The sequence below is a fragment of the Euphorbia lathyris genome, chromosome 1 (assembly GCF_963576675.1).
Source record: "Euphorbia lathyris chromosome 1, ddEupLath1.1, whole genome shotgun sequence".
Taxonomy (NCBI): domain Eukaryota; kingdom Viridiplantae; phylum Streptophyta; class Magnoliopsida; order Malpighiales; family Euphorbiaceae; genus Euphorbia; species Euphorbia lathyris.
In genome coordinates, this window is record NC_088910.1 from 12,257,158 (window position 1) to 12,277,802 (window position 20,645).

Below are 20,645 nucleotides of genomic sequence, written 5' to 3' on the forward strand. Positions count from 1 at the left end.
ACACAGTAGAAGATCTATGACTGGTTATGTTTTTACTCTTGGCGGTTCGGTTGTCAGTTGGAAAGCTACTTTGCAGGCTACAGTGACTTTGTCTACTACGGAAGCAGAGTATATGGCGCTGAATGAAGCTGCTAAGGAGGGGATTTGGCTTAAAGGACTAGTTAGTGATCTTGGTCTATATCATGATCAGGCTAGTGTATTGTGACAACTTGAGTGCAATATGTTTAGCTAAGGATCAGGTTCATCATGAGAGGACCAAGCATATATAGATGTGAGGTATCATTTTCTGAGAAGTGAGAAGAGGGTCAAGGTGAAGAAGATAAGTATTGCTGACAATCATGTTGACATGTTTACCAAGCCTGTTTCACAGAGCAAGTTCCAACACTGTTTGGACTTGCTAAACGTCTGAGATTATTAGTTGCCCTGTGGGGGCGACTATGAGGCAGAAAGAGATCTGTTCATCTGGCACTGACATGGGTGCATCTGTTATATTTTTCAGGAGGATTCAAGTCAAGGTGGAGATTTGTCGTAATGCCTTGCACCAGTATAACACACTACGACAGGAAGCAACGGGGGTCTCGCTGCCCGGTTAGCGAGTCGGGGGGTTCCAGGGGGGCGATGCATGGGTTCTACCTAGATTCGGAATCATGGGACATAGTGGGTTCATAGGTTCCAAGTTGGATTAGGTCGTGGGTTCCAAGTCGGATTAGGTTAGACTGGGTATTATAAACACTACATTATGTAAACCTAATATGTAATCTGTTTTTCCGCCTCCTAATAATACTATTCTCCTTTTGCCCGTGGACCAGCCAACACAACGTTGGTGAACCACGTAATCTGTGTTTTTTCCGATTGGTTATTATTTATCTTTCGTTAATTCCGCACAACAGTTTGGCTCAAAATCCTGTTTCTCATGATACAACCAAATATATAGCCATTACTATCATCTCATTCGAAAACATGTTGTGATGAAACCGATTGGACTAAAAGCTCGAGATGATAGTTAAGATCTAATCATAGATCTTATATTAATCTCTGACACATGTTGCTAATGGCTTCACTCAAACGCACTATATTTCCCCTACTCAGCAATTAGCTGATCTTTTCGGTAAATCCCTTATTATTGAGCACATGGTTCCTGCTTAATCAATGCTTCCCATTACAACTTTAATCACAATATTCTATCCTATCGTATAAATTGCAATCATTTCCAATTCAACAAATCTCTTATGGTCAATATGACGAGGCAACATACAAATTTGGATTTAGAGACAAATCATATAACAATCCCATATTAATTCATTCACTTATAAAATTAAAAAAGAAATATAAGCAAACTATATATGTCTTTGATGAAGGAAATTAAATTACAACAAAGCCAAACTAAAGTCTTAGATCAGATATTAATGTCATTTTAAAATCTAAATTCAACCTTTTGAAGCATAAAAATTGTTCATGATTGAATCTAGATCTGTTTTAGTCAACTGTCCATTACCCCTAAGTAAGGGTGTTGTTTCCAAGTATAATGTTCAAGAGATCCTCTCCCCACTCCTGCATTACATAAAATCAATATTTAGGTTTGCTATTTAATCACAATCTAATGTAATTTTTGGTTCAGAACACGGATGGCATGCAGGGCCGGTCCTGACATTTTAAGGGCCCCATGTGAAATAAGAGATAATGGGCCCTTAATAAAAAAAATGTACTAAAAAATCTAAAAATATAAATTTGGGCCCATTTTAAACCTAAAATATTATATTATTTGATCAATTTTTAGACCTAATGGGTATTATAACTAAATTTATAACAAAATATATATATATATTTAATAAAATTAAAAATTTTAGGCCCCTTTTAGCCTTGGGCCCTGGGCGGCCGCACCCCGAGCCTATGCCCAGGGCCGGCCCTGATGGCATGGTGCGCCGGGCGTGTTTAGTAAAGTGTTTCCCATTAAGGAAAAAAATTATAACTTTTATGAAAAGACGGTGGAAAATATGTATCTCAACATGCCTGATTCTCATCAAATGTTCCTATTTCTTGATGCATGTTGTTAAACTCTAAATCCATAGGTGCTTCAATGGGACAGCCTTGTGGCTACAAAAAAGAAAAATATATGACAGAAAAAACATGTTATATTGTGTGAGAATAAACACTTGTTCTGGGAGCAAATAAATTTTCATCAAGTAAACTTGCCTGATCAAAACTTGAGAAATACCAATTTGTAGAATTTCCATCACTGCTAAAATTGGCATTTTCTGCACCCTGGAATTGTAAAAAAGATAAGCAATTAATTAAGATGAATATAATTAACAATACTAATTAGAACTATCATCTTGTTTAAAAAAAAAAAAGATGAATATAATTAACAATACTAATTAGAACTATCATCTTGTTTAAAAAAAAAAAAAAACTATCATCTTGTTTAAATATCTTAACATGAATATGTAAATTCTTTTTCTTTGGTTTTAAAAAAAAACTGCTCAACCTCCTGATCTTCTTCTCTTCTCTTTCCTCCTCTTTTCTCAAAACCCCCCTCATCTATCAAATATACAATTTTTCTTATTTTCGGAATCTACTTTGAAGAGGAAGAGGGAAGTTCCTCATCCGGCTCGGTTAGATTTACTGTGTTTTTTTATTATTGTTATTTTTTTTTTCTGTTTGTGTTCATATACTTCATCTGATCTCTTTATTCGCTTGAATTGTATCAGTTCTTTATTATTCTTTCGTTTATACTTTTTTTTGAATTTAGCACGAGCGGAAACGACTTATCTTGTTCGTGGATCAATGGATCTACGTGGTTGCAACGAAAGAAAGGATTTACATCGGAATGTTCAGAATGGCTTAAATGATGATGAGTGGATTGCAGATGCTTTTCTATATTTGGATTTATGAGAAGTATATTTTTCTTGTTCTTTTATGTTTTTAATACCTTTTTTGGTTATTTTGTAGTCGTTTTAGTGCCTTTATGCATCTTGTAAATTTTTTATTTCTTCTGTTTGTTTTTATTTGTTCATCTATTGAAGATACAACTATTTCCATAAAAAAACATGAATATGGAAAAGAGCATTTATTATAACAAGAATCACTCCTTGTATTATTGATGAAACATATCAACTCAACAAATAGTATTCAGGTTGACTTTAATGATCAAATAAATTTGGTCATCAATTGTTAGATCTAGGTTATTTTAAGCCAACCGATTTGGGTGATTTTGTAAATCATTAGTTACCTATTATCCTGCTTGGATTCAAAAGTAATTGTGTTGTAATCCAGTTTTGGTCATTCACTATTAGATCATGGCTTATTAGAATTCTAAGTGGAAATTTCAAGTATCCTAAGGTTTGGATTTTTCAAGTATCTAATGGTTAATGACCAAATTCATCATTTAGTCATGAAGATCCACATAAATACTGCTCGTTGTAACCTCTCCTCTTTAACTTCTATTTAAGATAACTCGTATTCAATACAAACTCTGTTGTGATATATCAGTAGCAATTAGATAGGAGAATAAATGGCTACTTTGATTAGCATTCTACACCAAGTTGCTGCTGTTTCATTTTTGCAAGTTTTAAAGGTTTTAACAATGAACTGAATGTCCTTGAACATAATCTTGAATTAAATTAGGTCTTTTGACTTTCAATTTGTAAGGCTAAAAAGATTTGTATCACATTTATTATATAGTTTAGGGTTTACAATTTAATGTGACAATTGAGTTCTCGCAAATAATATAAATGAAAAAAAAAAGACTTGCCTGTCGAGAGCACCAGCCATTCCAAGGAAATTTGTTTGAAATAGTGCACGAGTTAGAAAAATCAACATTTAGAAATTCGGTAGAGTTTAGTTCGGGTTGATACGGGCTCTCGATGTTCAATGCACCTTCCTGTACACATATCAAAACCATCAATCAATACACAAATTAACAATGGATAAAACAATCTAGTTGTACTGTACTTGTGCACATAATTTCACCTGGAAAGGAGTTGTAGAGTTGGTGGAGCCAAAGACTAGACGTTCAAGATCAGAAGTACTAGCAACATCATTTATAAGGTTAAAACCAAAATCATTGGGAAGACTACCGTTATTATTAGGAGGCAACATTGAAATACTTTCTTGATTCCCAACTGTGAATGGCAACACCGGAATTTGGTTACTCGTACCAAATGTACCGGAAGACGAAGAAGATCCTCCTTGTCCGAACGAGCTACCAAATGCAGGATCGGGAGAAAAGCCTCCTTGATTAAGCACATAGTTACTAGTAAGGGCAGCATTTGCATTTTCAATTCCAGTGTTGTTAGTCCAATTCATTGAACCATAACCAACACTAGAACCATTTCCGAGCAAGCTGTTGCTATTCCTGGTAGTTATTCCAGAATGGAAATATGGAGATGGATTGCCAAAGTTTGATCCAACTAGTTCATTCTGCTGCTGCTGATACATTGACTTTGGAGGAGCTGGGAAGCCATTCATAGCATTCTTCCGTTGCATTTGAATCCCGTATCTGTCATAGATAATAATAATAGTTATTGATGAACAAATTTACAGTGGCATAGTTGATACAAGGCTGAGATCCACTGAACTTTCTTATACTAAAGCTCTAGAACAGTGTTATTAGAATCTTACGAATTGTAGGATTCCATTCGATCTAGCTCTATTTCGAGCCGGATCTATTAGGCGAATTCAAATTATAACAGACTCTTATGATTCACAATTTGAATCATACAATTTGATTCGATTCAGCTCTATCGACATCACTAGCTACTAAATTCACTCTCCCCTAGTCCTCTAATCCGGTTGTTATTTATCACGCTATTAACTCGAACTAGTTCTATTGCATCATTATCAAGTTAACAACAAGGTAAGAAAAAAAAAACAGAATAGAAATTCAAACTCTCCATTTCCACTTATTAAACATAGTCCAATTTGTAAATTAGGTTTATTAGGATCGTATGCATTAGATTTTTTTTTTAACATTAAAATTGCATTTCTAAACTAATATTTAATAATATTTTGGGTTCAATATAGTAAATAATATCAAATAGAATTTCGATTTCACAACTATATTCTAGAAATAAAATTTATGTTGCAATCAACAAGAGCATGATTTAAATTATATAAGATTTAAAAAGGTAAATCTGCAAAAGATTTTAAGAAGAAAAAAAGGATGATCTTCAAATTCAAATGCATAGTTCTTATAAATGATCATAGTCTCCAACCTCAGTAAATAAAAATAAACATAACAATAAAGAATGCAATATATAAATTTATAAATGATCAAAGAATTCAATGCGTAGTTTTTATAAATGAGCATAGCCTCAATGTATATAGAAATAAAATAAAAAATCAGAAATTCAATGTATAAGTTTATAAGTAATCAAGGATTCAATGTATGAGAATAAATGATAAAAAAAACAAAATCAATGTACAAAAAACATTAGACACCTTAATTGTGCAGTAGTATTCCACCAAAAGTTAAATTTCTAATATTTAATTTCACTAATATTTAAATCAAATTTCCATTTTTTTAAATTTAAAATAACAATATCAATAATATGTAATAGTATACAAACTTAATACCAGTTTTAAAAATATTTAAGACTCGTTATTTTTTAAGACCCTAAATACGTGCCTTATGAAAGATAATAATAATTTTAATAATAAAAGTTATTATTAGGCAATGACCTTGATTGATTTGGTTGGTGAAAAAGGTTTGTGTCACCAAACACTGGCCGCTGAAAATTGGCATAACCACTTGATAAACCAGATTGTCCATGTCGGAACTGTGGTGCATAATTGTTAGTAGAAGCTTCAAGACAATGATTATTAGAGAAGCTTTTTGCAATCAAGAAATTTTCTCTACGTTCTTGTTGGAATGTGCTCAATGATTTTCGAGGGAATAGGGGGTAATTTTGGTACATTAACAAGGAATTATAGCCCGTTCCAAATGATGACATAACTGTCCTTCCCGACGGTTCATAACCTTTTGCTGCCTTCTTAAGAAAATTTCTGTATTTCTGTAAAAATAATAATAATAATAATAAAATCTAATTAGTTTTATTTTTTCTTTTAATTCAAGGATAATACAATGTTAAGAAATTTAAATTGAGCGCTCTACAAAATTTTAGAAATAACATTCATTTCCTACATTTATTTTCATAAATTATTATATACTTTCAACAATTTATATATAGAGTACAAAAAAACATAAATATACTTGATTCAGACCTGTAAGTGGCTACCAACATTTTCTCGAGTCAAGCCGGAAACATTCATTAACTGATGAATCTTTTTAGGAACAGCCTCTGCATGAATGAAATAATTCACTTAATTAAAAAGAATTTAGATATGCAAACAATGACGGGACAAATCCAAAGGGGAGACCGGCTAGGAGGGTTTGAGCACCCATTGATTGCCAGAAAACTCCATAAAAAGACTGTAAAAAGATTTAGTTTTTGCATGTTAGAACACCCATAAATCATCAGAAAACACACTAAGTAATCCAATCAATGAATTTTGAATCTGTCACTGTTATGAGAAATTTTAATGTGGACTAGGACTAGTAATGTTCCTCCATTCAGATGATGTCATATCAACAGTTGGGGAATAACATCCGAGTGGAAGGACAATTACTAATCTCCATCCACAGTAAAACCTTTCCTCTATTATGGTTTTGTTCATGGTGTAGCCTATACACAATATAGAGAGTTGGATGATTTTGAGCAGACAATCAATGGTTTTTTTTTTTTTTTTTTGTCTTGAGTACCTAATACAGTGAGGGAAGAAAACACACTTCCCTCATTGTGATAGCCAGGAATTTTCACATGCACGAAGTGAATTTGCTCATTCACCCTTAGATATAGGCTTATTAAAAATCTAAGCCTCAGGATGCTTTGAATCTTCACCTTAGGATTCTAATAAGCCTAGATCTAACGGTGAATGAGCAAATTCTACATGCTCATTAAAGTGCATGTGATCAAGACTGTTGTAACAACTACTTTTAACCTAATTTAAGCAACAGAACGTCTACTCCCATCTCAATGTCAATAATCAATTCTTTTAACAGTCAGATAGACATGATGAACTATAGACATCAATAATGCTTCAGACATGCTTACAGACAGGACATGGACAGATCTAAGGAGGTTTCGGACACTCACTGATTGCCAGAAAACTCCATAAAAACAGTGTAAGAAACCATTTTTTTTGTGCAAAAAAATCCATAAATCACAAGAAAAGAACCCTAAATAGTTCTATCAATCAATTTTGATGTAGAACGAAATGCTTACTTTCTAACCCGAGATAGATTACGGCTTGCAAGAAGCGAAAATGAAGTAAAAGAGTCCAAGCCACCTTTGGCTTCTTGGGTGCAACAACAGCAACATCCTCTTCTTCATCTCTTACTCTTTTTCTTCCATTATCCACAGAAGATGCACAACTCTCATCTGCAATGATAACCACTGCTTTACCTTCACAAAAAAAAAAAAAAAAAAAAAATTGATAATTAAGTTTCTGAATTACTAATAAACTCAGAATCTTCCATTTATAAATTTTGAATTACATACCTTTGTTATTTGCCATAAGAACTAAGTTTTTTGAGAAAGGAGAGAGATTAGATCAGTATAAGAGCTTTTTAGTTTGTGAATTTTGTGAAGGTAAAGGGGGAAGGATGGTTGCTGATTTTATAAGCACATGAGACTAAGTTGTGATGGATCAATTTATAGAAATTTCTTTTTGGAATCAATTTTTTGCAAACTTTACCTTATCTTTTTCTAAACTTTTAGCTCTGAAAGAAATATATGATTTCCTAATTTTTTAAATTGATGTTTTTGTCAACTATATATTGCAAAAAAAGAGTATGATTTTAATAAATTATGAGTAAATTATCTAGTTCTTAAAATATTCGATAAAATGTTCTTCTGAATGTCTAGAATAACGAGAAATTATTTATCATAACCAAGGTTATAAAAAACGCTAGGTGCTGGGCGAACAAATAGGACTCTCGAGGATTAAACAGGATTAGTCGGGAATTAAACGAGAATAAATCGGTTTTGTATTTTTTAATCAAAAAATTGTTATATAGATTCAATAAAAATATGTATTATACGAAGAACCATACGGAAATATTCAAAAGTAAATGATAATAACGTAAAAAAATAATAATAAAAAACATTTTTTTATCGTAGCTTAGGCAGCACCTAGACCACATCGAGTCGGAAACCAGACGGTTCAAAATCACCTAAGGATCCAAAAAACGCTCATATAGACTAATAGGAGAAACTAGGAGCGGATTCACAATTTCAAGTGTCTAATCGGTCCATGCGGTTTTCTTTTTTTAACTGTGATTATAACAATGTAATCATTTTATCTTGTTGTAATCGTACAATAATATAATTATTTTGTCACGTACCAAACCGTGTAATCAATTATAATCTAAATATAAATGTCATTATTTTCTTTTTAATGCATTTTAACATTTGTTTTTTATTTTTTTATTAGTTAAATATGCCTCTGATTTGCTCATCGGTTCAAAAAGCATATATATAATGTTTTTGGTTGAAATTATAAAACATTTTTTACAAATATTTGAAAATAAAATAAATAACAGTCAACCAATAATTAGATGAAATTTTGAAGGGAAAATCTACAAAATTTACCCCTGCATCCATTGTTGATACATGTACAAATCAAAAGGACAATATATAGAAGTATTTTTTTTAGTAAAATGTATTTGATATAAGAAATCTAAAATCAGATTTCACAGTGAGTATGTATTTGAGATAATTATAATTATTTTCCTAAATTTAATTAAAAAAACACTGTCTCAACCCACAGTATATTATACACAAAACCACTCCCCTAATTTTAAAAATTACCTTAATTTTACCACTAATACCATTTTACCTTAAATAGAGTTTTAATCTGAATTATCAAAAAATAAGAATATTCTCTGCTGCATGGTCAAATTGAGAATCTGGGCATTTTGTTGTATTTAGCCCCTAAAAGAAAAAAAATTGTTTTCCATTTATGAAAAAGATATAAAGTTTATAGGCTCAGCTTTTGAGAAGAAGAAAAACAGTTTCAGTTAGTGTTTCAAAATGAAAAAATTTCTTATTTGTAAAGAAAAATCTGTGAGTTTAATAATTAATAAAAATATATATGTTGGTTCTCTTACTTTTTATTGAATGACAGACATTTGGTGGTACATTTTGACAAATGGACTAAAATGATACAACAGAGGGAACAAAAATCATGGTAAATAAATAAATAAAAAGCATCTAAATCTTTTAGGTACAAATGATAAAGTATTAGGGGATGTGAGCGGGCGGCCGAAAAATACGAGCATAAGGGGATTTCCCGAACTGTGAGTATGCCGGGAGATTGTGAATTGAATTCACTCCCCTGCTTCCCTTTTAGTAGTTCCCTCATGTCAGTTGTTCGTATTAGAAATATGTCACCCGGCTTTGAAGGGGAGAATACCGTCTCCTTTTTTTCTTAGTTGGGTCTTTCGGGGCAAACACGTGTCCCTGAAAGATAATGAGAGTCCCCATGTGGGTTGTTTTCTATTCACCGAGAAATAACAGATATAACAGACGCCGTAATGGGACTATCATTACCCTTCAGAGACAGAGTTCGTGGACGTTTATATCTACTTTATCGTAATTCAAAATCTCTTTAAACATCTCTTAATGAGTTCTTTTCATGAGATTTTAACTTCACATTCAATCCTAAATAATTACTATTTATGCCAAAACCACATATCAACAAGTGGTTATTAGTTTGAGTCGGATTCGTTCAAACAAGTTGCAAACATAACAAGTCAATTTGAATTTGATTTAAGAACCAAGAATGGAATCTATCTAAAACTTTATTAATGAGGGAGTTTATACAAAACAAAATTATGAAAAGACGAGGGGAAATATTTATCTCAACATGCCTGATTCTTGTCAAATGTTCTTGAACCAAATAGATTATCATCAAGTAAACTTGCTTGATCAAAACTTGAGAAATAACCAAGTCTAGCATGCTAATTAGAACTATCTGTGGGAGTAATATCAGTTGTTTGCTAGAATAAGCTTTAACCGTAGCATCTCTTATCCCATCTGCTTTGGTTTTGTAACTGGTGGTGGAGGAAGATAATTTCTGTTTGGCTCCTTATTCGAGAGGGATAACTTATTAGTTTTTTCTTTTTTAAAAAACTGGACACGGCCATGGACATGGTAAGACACGTTTGCCATGTCAGGGTGTGAATCCGGCGTGTTCCTGTGTCTGGAGAGTCCGACACTGCAACTCCGACCCCAGAAGAGTCAGTGCTACATAGATATGTACGGTGTGTTTGTGAGAGACTGCCAATAATATGTGTGCCAATATGTGTGTCTGATTTAAAACACAGACAGTATTTTGGAATAGTAATTTTCACTTTGAACATAATGAAATGAATGCCCTTGAACATAATCTTGAATTAAATTAGGTATTTTAGCTTTCTAATTGTAAGGCTAATTAAGAATTGACTCAAGTAAACCCTAACCCTAGTTTAACCAAGACTAGGTTCCTTACATTCATTATATAGTTTAGGGGTTCCAATTAAATGTGACAATTGAATAAATCTGATGTATAGAGGAAAAAGAACAAAACAACAAAAAAGACTTGCCTTTTGAGAGCGTTCGCCATTCCAAAGAGATTTGTTTGAAATAGTGCACGAGTTTAGTTTGGGTTGATACGGTGCTACGCATATCAAAGCCATCAATCAATAAACAATCTAGTTACATTTAGTGTTGCTTACTAAATTTATAAATAAATATAAATTAATTAATAAATCACATTATTTTTATTAATAATTTAACAAAAAATAATTACTTTACATAAAATTATACAATCGTTACGGAAAATTTTAAAGGTTTTATGGATTTTACGTAAAGTAGTGTCAATTTATATAAAGTGGTTTGGTGGCTAGAATTAGAATTCTTTTTTTATTAATAATTTAACAAAAAATAATTACCTTACATTTTGTACAAATATTACAAAAATTTGTAAAAGTTATATGGATTTTACGTAAAGTGGTGTTAATTTATGTAAAGTGATTTGGTGGATAGAATGAAAATTATTAATAAAAAAATAATTTAACAAAAATTTATTACTTTACATAAATTGTACAAAGTTTACAGAAATTTGTAAAGGTTTTATAGATTTTCCGTAAAGTATTATCAATTTACGTAAAGTGGTTTGGTGGATAGAATTAAAATTATTTTTTATTAATAATTTACCAAAAATAATTAATTTACATAATATTGTACAAATATTATGGAAATTTATAAAGGTTTTATAGATTTCCGTAAAGTAGTGTTAATTTTCGTAAAGTGGTTTGGAAGATGGAATAAAAATTATTTTTTATTAATAATTTAATAAAAAATAATTAATTTACGTAAAATTATACAAATGTTACAGAAATTTGTAAAGATTTTATAGATTTTGCGTAAAGTAGTGTCAATTTACGTATAGTGGTTTGGTGGATAGAATTAAAATTATTTTTTTTAATAATTTACCAAAAATAATTAATTTACGTTGAATTGTACAAATATTACGGAAATTTTTAAAGGTTTTATAGATTTTCCGTAAAGTAGTGTTAATTTTCGTAAAGTGGTTTGGTGGATAGAATTGAAATTATTTTTTTATTAATAATTTAATAAAAAATAATTAATTTACGTAAAATTATACAAATGTTACGGAAATTTATAAAGGTTTTATAGATTTTCCGTAAAGTAGTGTCAATTTACGTAAAGTGGTTCGGTGGATAGAATTAAAATTGTTTTTTATTAATAATTTACCGAAAATAATTAATTTACGTTAAATTGTACAAATATTACGGAAATTTTTAAAGGTTTTATATATTTCCCGTAAAGTAGTGTCAATTTTCGTAAAGTGATTTGGTGGATATAATTAAAATTATTTTTTTTTATTAATAATTTAATAAGAAATAATTAATTTACGTAAAATTATACAAATATTACGGATATTTGTAAAGGTTTTATAGATTTTCCGTAAAGTAGTTTCAATTTCCGTAAAGTGGTTTGGTGGATAGAATTAAAATTATTTTTTATTAATAATTTACTAAAAATAATTAATTTACGTTAAATTGTGCAAATATTACGGAAATTTGTAAAAGTTTTATAGATTTTTCGTAAAGTAGTGTTAATTTTTGTAAAATGGTTTGGTGAATAGAATTAAAATTATTTTTTTATTAATAATTTAAACTAAAAATAATTAATTTGCGTAAAATTATACAAATATTACGGATATTTGTAAAGGTTTTATAGATTTTCCGTAAAGTAATGTCAATTTCTGTAAAGTGGTTTGGTGGATAGAATTATATTCTACCTTGTATAACTTTAATTTTCCCTATTTAATGGTAACCTGTAATAACAGGTCAACTTTTAATATAATTTATTTTATTTTAAATTAATTTGACACGTTTTGCAATACTATTCGTTATTGAAACAAGTAATCATACTTTGTTTTTAAAGGAAATAATCATAGTAGACACCATAACTTCTAATATAACCTAATAAATATATATATATATATATATATATATAAGTTAAATAATAATAAGTATTTGGAAGCAACTCATGACACATAATTCTATCAAAATATTAACAATTTAGATTTTATTTGGTTTGGTCAATCTTTTTTAGTTATGAAAGAAAATCATTATGATATATCTCCATCCAGCTTTGGTTTATTTCTAATTTTATAAAGAACGTTTAATAGATTTTATAAAGAAAATGTTTCACAATTTTTGAAAATTATAGTGTGAGAACTATAATGTGAGAACTAAAGCTCTAGTAACAAAGGTATGTAGATCAGTTGATACATTTTTGAAATTAGAAATAGGAGTTTCGAACTCATCTTCTTAAAAAAAAACCATCCATATGGGTGCTGATTTTGACAACGAAGGTGGTCGTAGAATAAAAAAACATAATAACATTCACATATGGAAATAATATTAAAGCAGTAATATTAGTTGGGATTATTATAGAATTATTTTTTAAAAATTAAATTTATTCATATATATTATCCAATCAATTGCACTTGATTCATATATATAATTGATTCGCACCTGGAGATGACTAGCAACATTTTCTCGTTTGAGACCGTGAATGTTCATCAATTCCAGAATCTTTTTAGGAACCGCCTCTGCATAAATTACAGGGACGGCTAATGTAACATACTTCTTATTTATTTATTAAATTTCATTTTTTATTATTTTCATTATTTTATTTAACTATAATATTAATAATATATTTTATTGTCACTGTTTTATCCAAATATTACCCCCAAAATTTCCACCTTACCGCCAAAAAATCCCTTCCTTTTTTCCCCAGATCTCAAATCTTAAACAAAACCTCAATTCTAAATTCAATATTCATTCCAAAAGTTGCGATACTCATGGCTTCTTCAACCTAAGACACCTTCACACCTCAATCCAAGGCTTCTGCAACCTCAATTCATAGTGACCTAAATCAACAATCAGTCTCAGACTTCTTCTCCAACCTGAATCGCTACTTTTCATGGAAATTTTCTCTGACCCAAAGTACCTAAATCTCTAATTGGAGCTGTGTTAAGAAAGAAGTTTGTGGGACTCGACAACTAGTAAGCTTTCTCTGATGTCTATTTCTTAATTTTGATATTACCCGGTTCATGTATTTTACTGTCGTGAATCACTATCATCAATATTGATGTTTTGGTGCCTATACTTTTGGAACCCTACCGGGCAATTTTCTTTAAGGATTTTCCTTGTCATGTTTTGTATTGTTGTTGTGATTTCTGGAAAACATTTCTTATAGATAATAGATTCATTTGACCAAAGAGTCCATGTATGTTCTAATCTAGGTAGTGTTTTCTAGTTTGCTTGTTCAGGCTGACTTAGTTGGAGATGAGTACCAATGTGCTAGTTTTCTTCATTTTTGTAACCATAGAAGACCAAGGATTTGATATTGCCTTTTCAAGCCTAAAGAGCAGGTTTTCCAACTTTTCTAGCTAAAAACATCGTTTGTTAAATGCAAAATTGTTTTCCTTAAAAGTTGATAAAACTGTTTTAGGAAAAAAAAACTATACGTTTTGTAGCTTTTTGATAAAGTAATTGTCACAGCTTATGAGGAAAACTGATATTAAATTTATTTATTTTAACAAAAATAGTTATAACCTTTTTTTGAACTTGTTATAACTTTTAATATAACTTATATTAGTTAAATAATAATAAGTATTTGGAAGCAACTCATGACACATAATTCTACCTCAAATATAGGGATCAGAATATTAACAATTTAGATTTTATTTGGTTTGGTCAATCTTTTTTGGTTATGAAAGAAAATCACTATGATATATCTCCATCCAACTCTGGTTTATTTCTAATTTTATAACGAACAGTTAATAGATTTTATAGAGAAAATGTTTCACAATTTTTGAAATTATAGTGTGAGAATTAAAGCTCTAGTAACAAAGGTATGTAAATCAGTTCGTACATTTTTGAAATTAGAAATAGGAGTTTCAAACTCATCTTCTTAAAAAAATAAAACCATCCATATGGGTGCTGATTTTGACAATGAAGGTGGTCGTAGAATAAAAAAAACATAATAACATTACATATGGAAGTAATATTAAAGCAGTAATATTAGTTGGGATTATTACAGAATTATTTTTAAAAAATTAAATTTATTCATATATATTATCCAATCAATTGCACTTGATTCATATATATAATTGATTGGCACCTGGAGATGACTAGCAACATTTTCTCGTTTGAGACCGTGAATGTTCATCAATTCCAGAATCTTTTTAGGAACCGCCTCTGCATAAATCGAATAATCAGCTAAGTAAAAGTTCATAAATAAAATATATAGACAGGGACGGCTAAGCCAAGGTAGATTACAAGAAATCACATAAATCACGAGAAATCACAAGAGAAGAGCTTATTGTCTAAGCCGAGGTAGATTACGGCTTCTAAGAAGCGATTATTTAATTTCCTTATTTAATTCTTTATGTGCTTCTGTTATTTCGCCTGAGGGTTAGTTTACTAAATTTCCTTATTTAATTCTTTCTCATATGTAAATGAATTTTGAATGATGCAAATTTGGCTCAAATGACTATTAGAATTCACCTGAATTTGCTACATTTTGGTGTTGGCCTTTATAGTTGTATTTCGTATATAAGTGTAGACTTATTTTGATGTTATGTACTTTAACATAGACCTACTCATTTATAACTCCATTAATAAATGCACTCTTGACATCCATTTGAAACAGTTTAAAGTTCATAAAGCTAGCATAAGCACACAATATTCTAATAACTTCTAGCCTTGCCACTAGGGCAAAGGTCTCACCGTAGTCAATACCTTCCTGCTGACTGTAGCCTTGAGCTACGAGTCTGGCTTTGTTCTTGACTATGTTCCTTTGTTCATCTAGCTTGTTGCGGAAGACCCATCTTGTTCCTATGGTCTTCTGGCTTTTCGGATTTGGCACTAGATCCCATACTTCATTTCTTCTGAATTGGTCAAGCTCCTTTTGCATTGCACCCATCCAGAACTCATCGTTCTCAACTTCTGAAAAGTTCTTTGGTTCAAGAACTGAGACGAAGGCTACGTTGCTGAGGTATCTCCTGAGTTGATTTCTTATCATCAGGGTGTTCTCATCAGCATCGAGGATGTTGCTTTCAGAATCAGTGTAATGTCTTTAACGGGTTGTGTTTCAACAATCTCTGCAGGTTTAGATTGATCAGTGAAAATGATTTGAGTTTCGTTTTTACCTTTAGTCAGTCCTTGAGGAAGTGACTCAGTGGTTATACTCAGGTCCGCAGGTGCTGAGTTGGGATCATCTTCAGTTGTCTGATTGACCTTCTCTGTAGGGTTAGTTTCATCGAACTCAATATGAATAGACTCTTCTAGGACTTGAGTTCGTTTATTGACAATTCTATATGCTTTGCTGTTTGTTGAGTAGCCTAAAAAGATAGCTTCATCAGCTTTTGAATCAAACTTAGCAAGGTTGTCCTTCGTATTTAGAATACAACATTTACTACCAAAGGCACAAAAATATCATATGTTAGGTTTTCGTCCTTTACAAAGTTCATAGGGGGTTTTCCTCAGTATAGGTCTGACTAGAGCCCTATTGAGTATATAGCACGTTGTGTTAATAGCTTCTCCTCAAAAGTACTTTGGAAGCCTATTACTCACTCATCATTGTCCTGGCCATTTCAACTAGAGTTCTGTTCTTCCTTTCAACTACCCCATTCTGTTGAGGAGTTCTAGGAGCAGAAAAGTTATGGTCAATGCCGCTGGCTTCATAGAATTCATCAAACAATTGATTCTTGAATTCTCCACCATTATCACTTCGAATGTGAGCTACTTTTAGGTCTTTATCATTTTCAAGTTTTCTACACAGTGTTGAAAACATCTCAAAAGTTTCATCCTTGCTACTGAGCAAGATGACACAAGTGTACCGAGAAAAGTCATGTACAATGACCAAGGAAAACCTCCTACCACCCAAGCTCAACGGCTGGACTGGTCCGAAGAGATCCAGGTGTAGTAACTCTAATGGACGCTTGGTTGAGACTATATTTTTACTTTGAAAATATTTCTTAGTTTGTTTTCCATACTGACAAGCATTGCATAATTGATCCTTTTCAAGTTTAAGTTTGGGCAGTCCCTCAACTAATTGCTTTCTTGCTAATTTGGCCAGGAGGTCCATGCTTACATGACAAAGTCTCTTGTGCCATAGCCAGGAATTTTCTTCCTTTGACACTAAGCATATATTCTTTGAAAACTTCTTTTCCAAATTCAGCATAAAGACATTGTCAAAACGAGGGGCAGTTAAAATCAATTAATTTGTTTTGCCCTCGAGTATTTTACATCCAAAGGCATCAAATATAACTTTCCTACCGTTGTCACACAACTGAGCTATGCTCAGTAGGTTATATTCAAGTCCTCTGACTGGGGAGACTGACTCAATAGTAGGATTGCCACCAACGGTTCCTGAACCTACTATCTTACCCTTTTTGTTGTCTCCAAAACTTACGCTTCCTCCATGTTTATGCACGAGTATGATGAATTGAGTTTGATCACCAGTCATATGCCTCGAGCATGTGCTATCAATGTGCCATAACTTTGACTTCTCAGCACACCTCAGGCCAACCTGCAATACACTAGTTACTTTTAGGCACCCAAACCTTTTTGGGTCCTCATTTGTTAGGCTCAGCAGGTGATACATTATACTTTACTCGGTGGTGACACACCTTGGTAGTGTGGCCATTCTTACCATAAAAGTCACAGTTGATCTTTTCTTGGCGAATCCATTTCCGCTGAGCAGCACCTGAGTGCTGAGCATGGCGACACACTTTTGTTGTGTGTCCTCTCTTCCCACAAAAGTCACATTGGAAATTTTGTTGGGGATTCCATCTCCGCTAACCAGTACATGAGTACTGAGCGTGTTGATGCGGATTTCTTTTATTCGGAACCCCGAGTTGGTTCTGAATAGATGTGATGTCCTTTTTCAATTTCTTTCAATCTGATTGGACCTCAGTGACAAACCTATGCATGATTTTTAAATTTTCACCCTGCTTGGTATTGTCTTGGAGAAGATGTCGAAGGTCACTGCGCTTGACCTCCTCTATCTCATCACATCGCCTGCTGAGTGCTTTTACTTTCTTGTTACATTTTTTAACAAGTGTGTAAAGATCACTCAGGGCATTTATCATTTCATTTCTGAGCAAAGGTAGGGACGTTACCTCAGTAGATTGTTCCTTATTGTCTGAAGCACGTGAGGGGTCAGCTTACTCAGGACAGGGCTCAGCAAACTCATCCTCCATGAAGCAGATGTTTGCTGACTAAGTGACACCAGCTCCTGATGAAGATGATTCATCATTGTCGCTCCAGGTGGCCACCATTTCTGCTGCTCTTCTTGTCCTTCTTCAAGGTAGGACAGCTTGACTTGATACGGCCAGTTTGATGACATTCAAAGCATATGATGGGCTTTGAGCTTTCTTTCTTATATCTATTGTCGTTTGACTCAGCTTTGTATTTGTCATTCCTCTTGAATGGCTTCTTGTTGTACTTGTCATTCTTGCGGAACAACTTCTTCATTTTTCTGGTGAACATGGCCATTTCTTCATCATCCGATGAGTCACCATCAGTAGAGTCAGCTTTCATGACAAGAGACTTTTGCTTCTTGTCTTCAGACTTTTCCTTCACCTCAAAGTTCTTCATTGAGATCTCATGGGTCAGCAGAGATCCAATGAGCTCATCATACTTGTAGGTGGTCAAGTCCTGAGCTTCCTTAATGGAAGTTTTCTTTGCTTGCCAACTTTGGGGAAGACTCCTCAGTATCTTCTTCACTTGTTCTTCCTCAGTGAAGCTCTTGCCGAGTCTCTTGAGCTCGTTGATTATATTGGTGAATCTTGAGTTCATCTCAGATATGCGTTCACCATTGTTCATCTCGAACAGCTCGTACAACTGCATGTGTTGGTTCACCTTGGACTCCTTGACCTTGCTGGTTCCTTCGTAGGTGATCTCTATCTTCTTCTAGAATTCTTATGCTGACTCATAACTTGAAATCTTATTGTATGTACTCTGCAGCACCTAGAGCACAGTGAAGCATGTTTATAGCCGAGGCATGATTTTTCAATTTCTTGAGGTCATCCTCTGACCACTTAGCCTCTTCCTTAACGAAATCATGTTCCTCCATACTTGCACCTTGTGGAATTACAATTTTACCCCTAGCTTGATGTGTATAAATAAGAGTGACTAGCACTCATTTCAGATACCTTTACACACTTGATATATTACTTGTAGCATAGGCAAACTCTTGTCATTTTAGATTTTGTTTTAGGCTTTGTGTAGCTAGACTCTTTCATCCTGAGAGCTTCTTCGTTGATTCCAGCATCCCGTCAAAGTTCCGTTCTTCCTCCGTGCACCAAGCTCGAAAGCTCCACCATCCAAGTCCTAAGAGACGGCTTTGAGTCCGGTTAGTTAGTTCCGAGGGTGGACTCTTCCCTTTACACTTGCTAATTAGCTTGCACTCATCCTATGTACTAGGCTTGGTTGTAATTCATATTTACATTCTCCATATTTATAATTTATGATTCATAATCTTCTTTTCTATATATGTGTTGATGTTTGTTACTTGTTTTGATATTCGTAATTGATTATTGTGTAGGAGAACGCGATTTCCGACGCCATTCGGGCTATCTTTAGGGATTCAAATAGGTGTTGCCTTACCGGAAGTTACGCTCCGAAAACCGTAGGAATTGACAAGCCACGGAACTTACCGGCCCTAATTTCTGGTGCCAAGCATTAGACATGCCTTGACTAGGAACCACATAGTCTAAATACTTCACGGGTCGGTCACACTACACGTAGTCGTCATTGCAAGAGCAAACCATCAACCGTATAAACATTAGAAGTCGTTATTTGTCATATTTATAACTTATCGCATCCACATCATTTCATAGAGTTTCGTTATATAAATTCGCCTCACCCGTAGTTAGGAGTAGTTTGTAGTTGGTCCCCATATCAACCTCAAAGTATTCACCGCTTAAATAACGTATAAAACCGAGTCGTTTAATACTTGCAATTATAAATCCCATGGATTCGATACCCGGTCTTAACCGGATTATTACTTGATACGACGGGGTACACTTGCCCCTAAGTAGTGACGTCTAGTAAAGATAGAGCATTTAGAAAGATCACATCCATAGTCGTAACGCACTCATCATAGTATACATTTTGTCGTAGAAAAGCTCTCTAGCCGTTCACACCCTATCAGTGTGATAAGGAATTTGGGATAATGCATACACCAAAGACGATCCATGTTCAAATCTAAAGGCTACATATCTCCAACGAGTATATAGTCCCAAGCTTGAAACATGCACATCTAGCAGCTGTACATCTCCAACGAGTATATAGCAATTGAGCTCTCGATAGTATGTCGGTCGCACAGGCTATTAGCAAAAAGGTAAGATTTGATTCTTGGAGACGAGTTCTTATTGGAATTTGTTTCATTACGTACGAGTGGGAGATGTTAGGATTAATTGGGTATATGGATCAAATTAATCCAACCCGCCCGAAATGGAACCGGCCAGGCCCATCTTATAAGATGGAAGAGAATTAGGGTTTGCGCTCACTATGAATAGGAGCATCACCAAACCCTAATAACTAACCTAATCAACACAAACCTAGAAAATCATAAGAAGATTGTGTGGAAAGGGTTACCCTTAGGTTGATGTGTTAATTCTAACCAAAAGTAGCCTAAGTGGATAAGCGAGTCAAACTATGATGGACGAAATACAATGAGAAGGAAAGATATCCATTGAGTTCACATTTTGAGACATTCTGTTTTTCACCATCTAGACATTTATGCTTTTGAGCATACTTGTGAAATTAAATGAACTGTAGAGATCTAGATTATTATAGTGGGTGTGATAAGGAATCTGGGATAATGCATACACCAAAGACAATCCATGTTCAAGTCTAAAGGCTACATATCTCCAACGAGTATATAGTCCGAAGCTTGAAACATGCACATCTAGCAGTTGTATATCTCCAACGAGTATATAGCAATTGAGCTCTCGATAGTATGCCGGTCGCACAGGCTATTAGCAAAAAG

General features: G+C 33.0%; 1 protein-coding gene across 1 annotated transcript; it reads right to left on the reverse strand.

Annotated features, from left to right (window-relative positions):
* Nucleotides 1–1,497: 1,497 nt before the first annotated feature.
* On the reverse strand, nucleotides 1,498–7,575 carry LOC136216953 (two-component response regulator ORR24-like). Its single transcript, XM_066003501.1, has 9 exons — nucleotides 7,560–7,575; nucleotides 7,284–7,463; nucleotides 6,223–6,299; nucleotides 5,680–6,011; nucleotides 3,970–4,498; nucleotides 3,752–3,880; nucleotides 2,194–2,262; nucleotides 2,011–2,094; nucleotides 1,498–1,551 (listed from the first exon to the last, which is right to left on the reverse strand). The coding sequence occupies exons 1-9, from the start codon at nucleotides 7,573–7,575 to the stop codon at nucleotides 1,498–1,500; spliced, it is 1,470 nt and encodes a 489-aa protein (XP_065859573.1).
* Nucleotides 7,576–20,645: the final 13,070 nt, after the last annotated feature.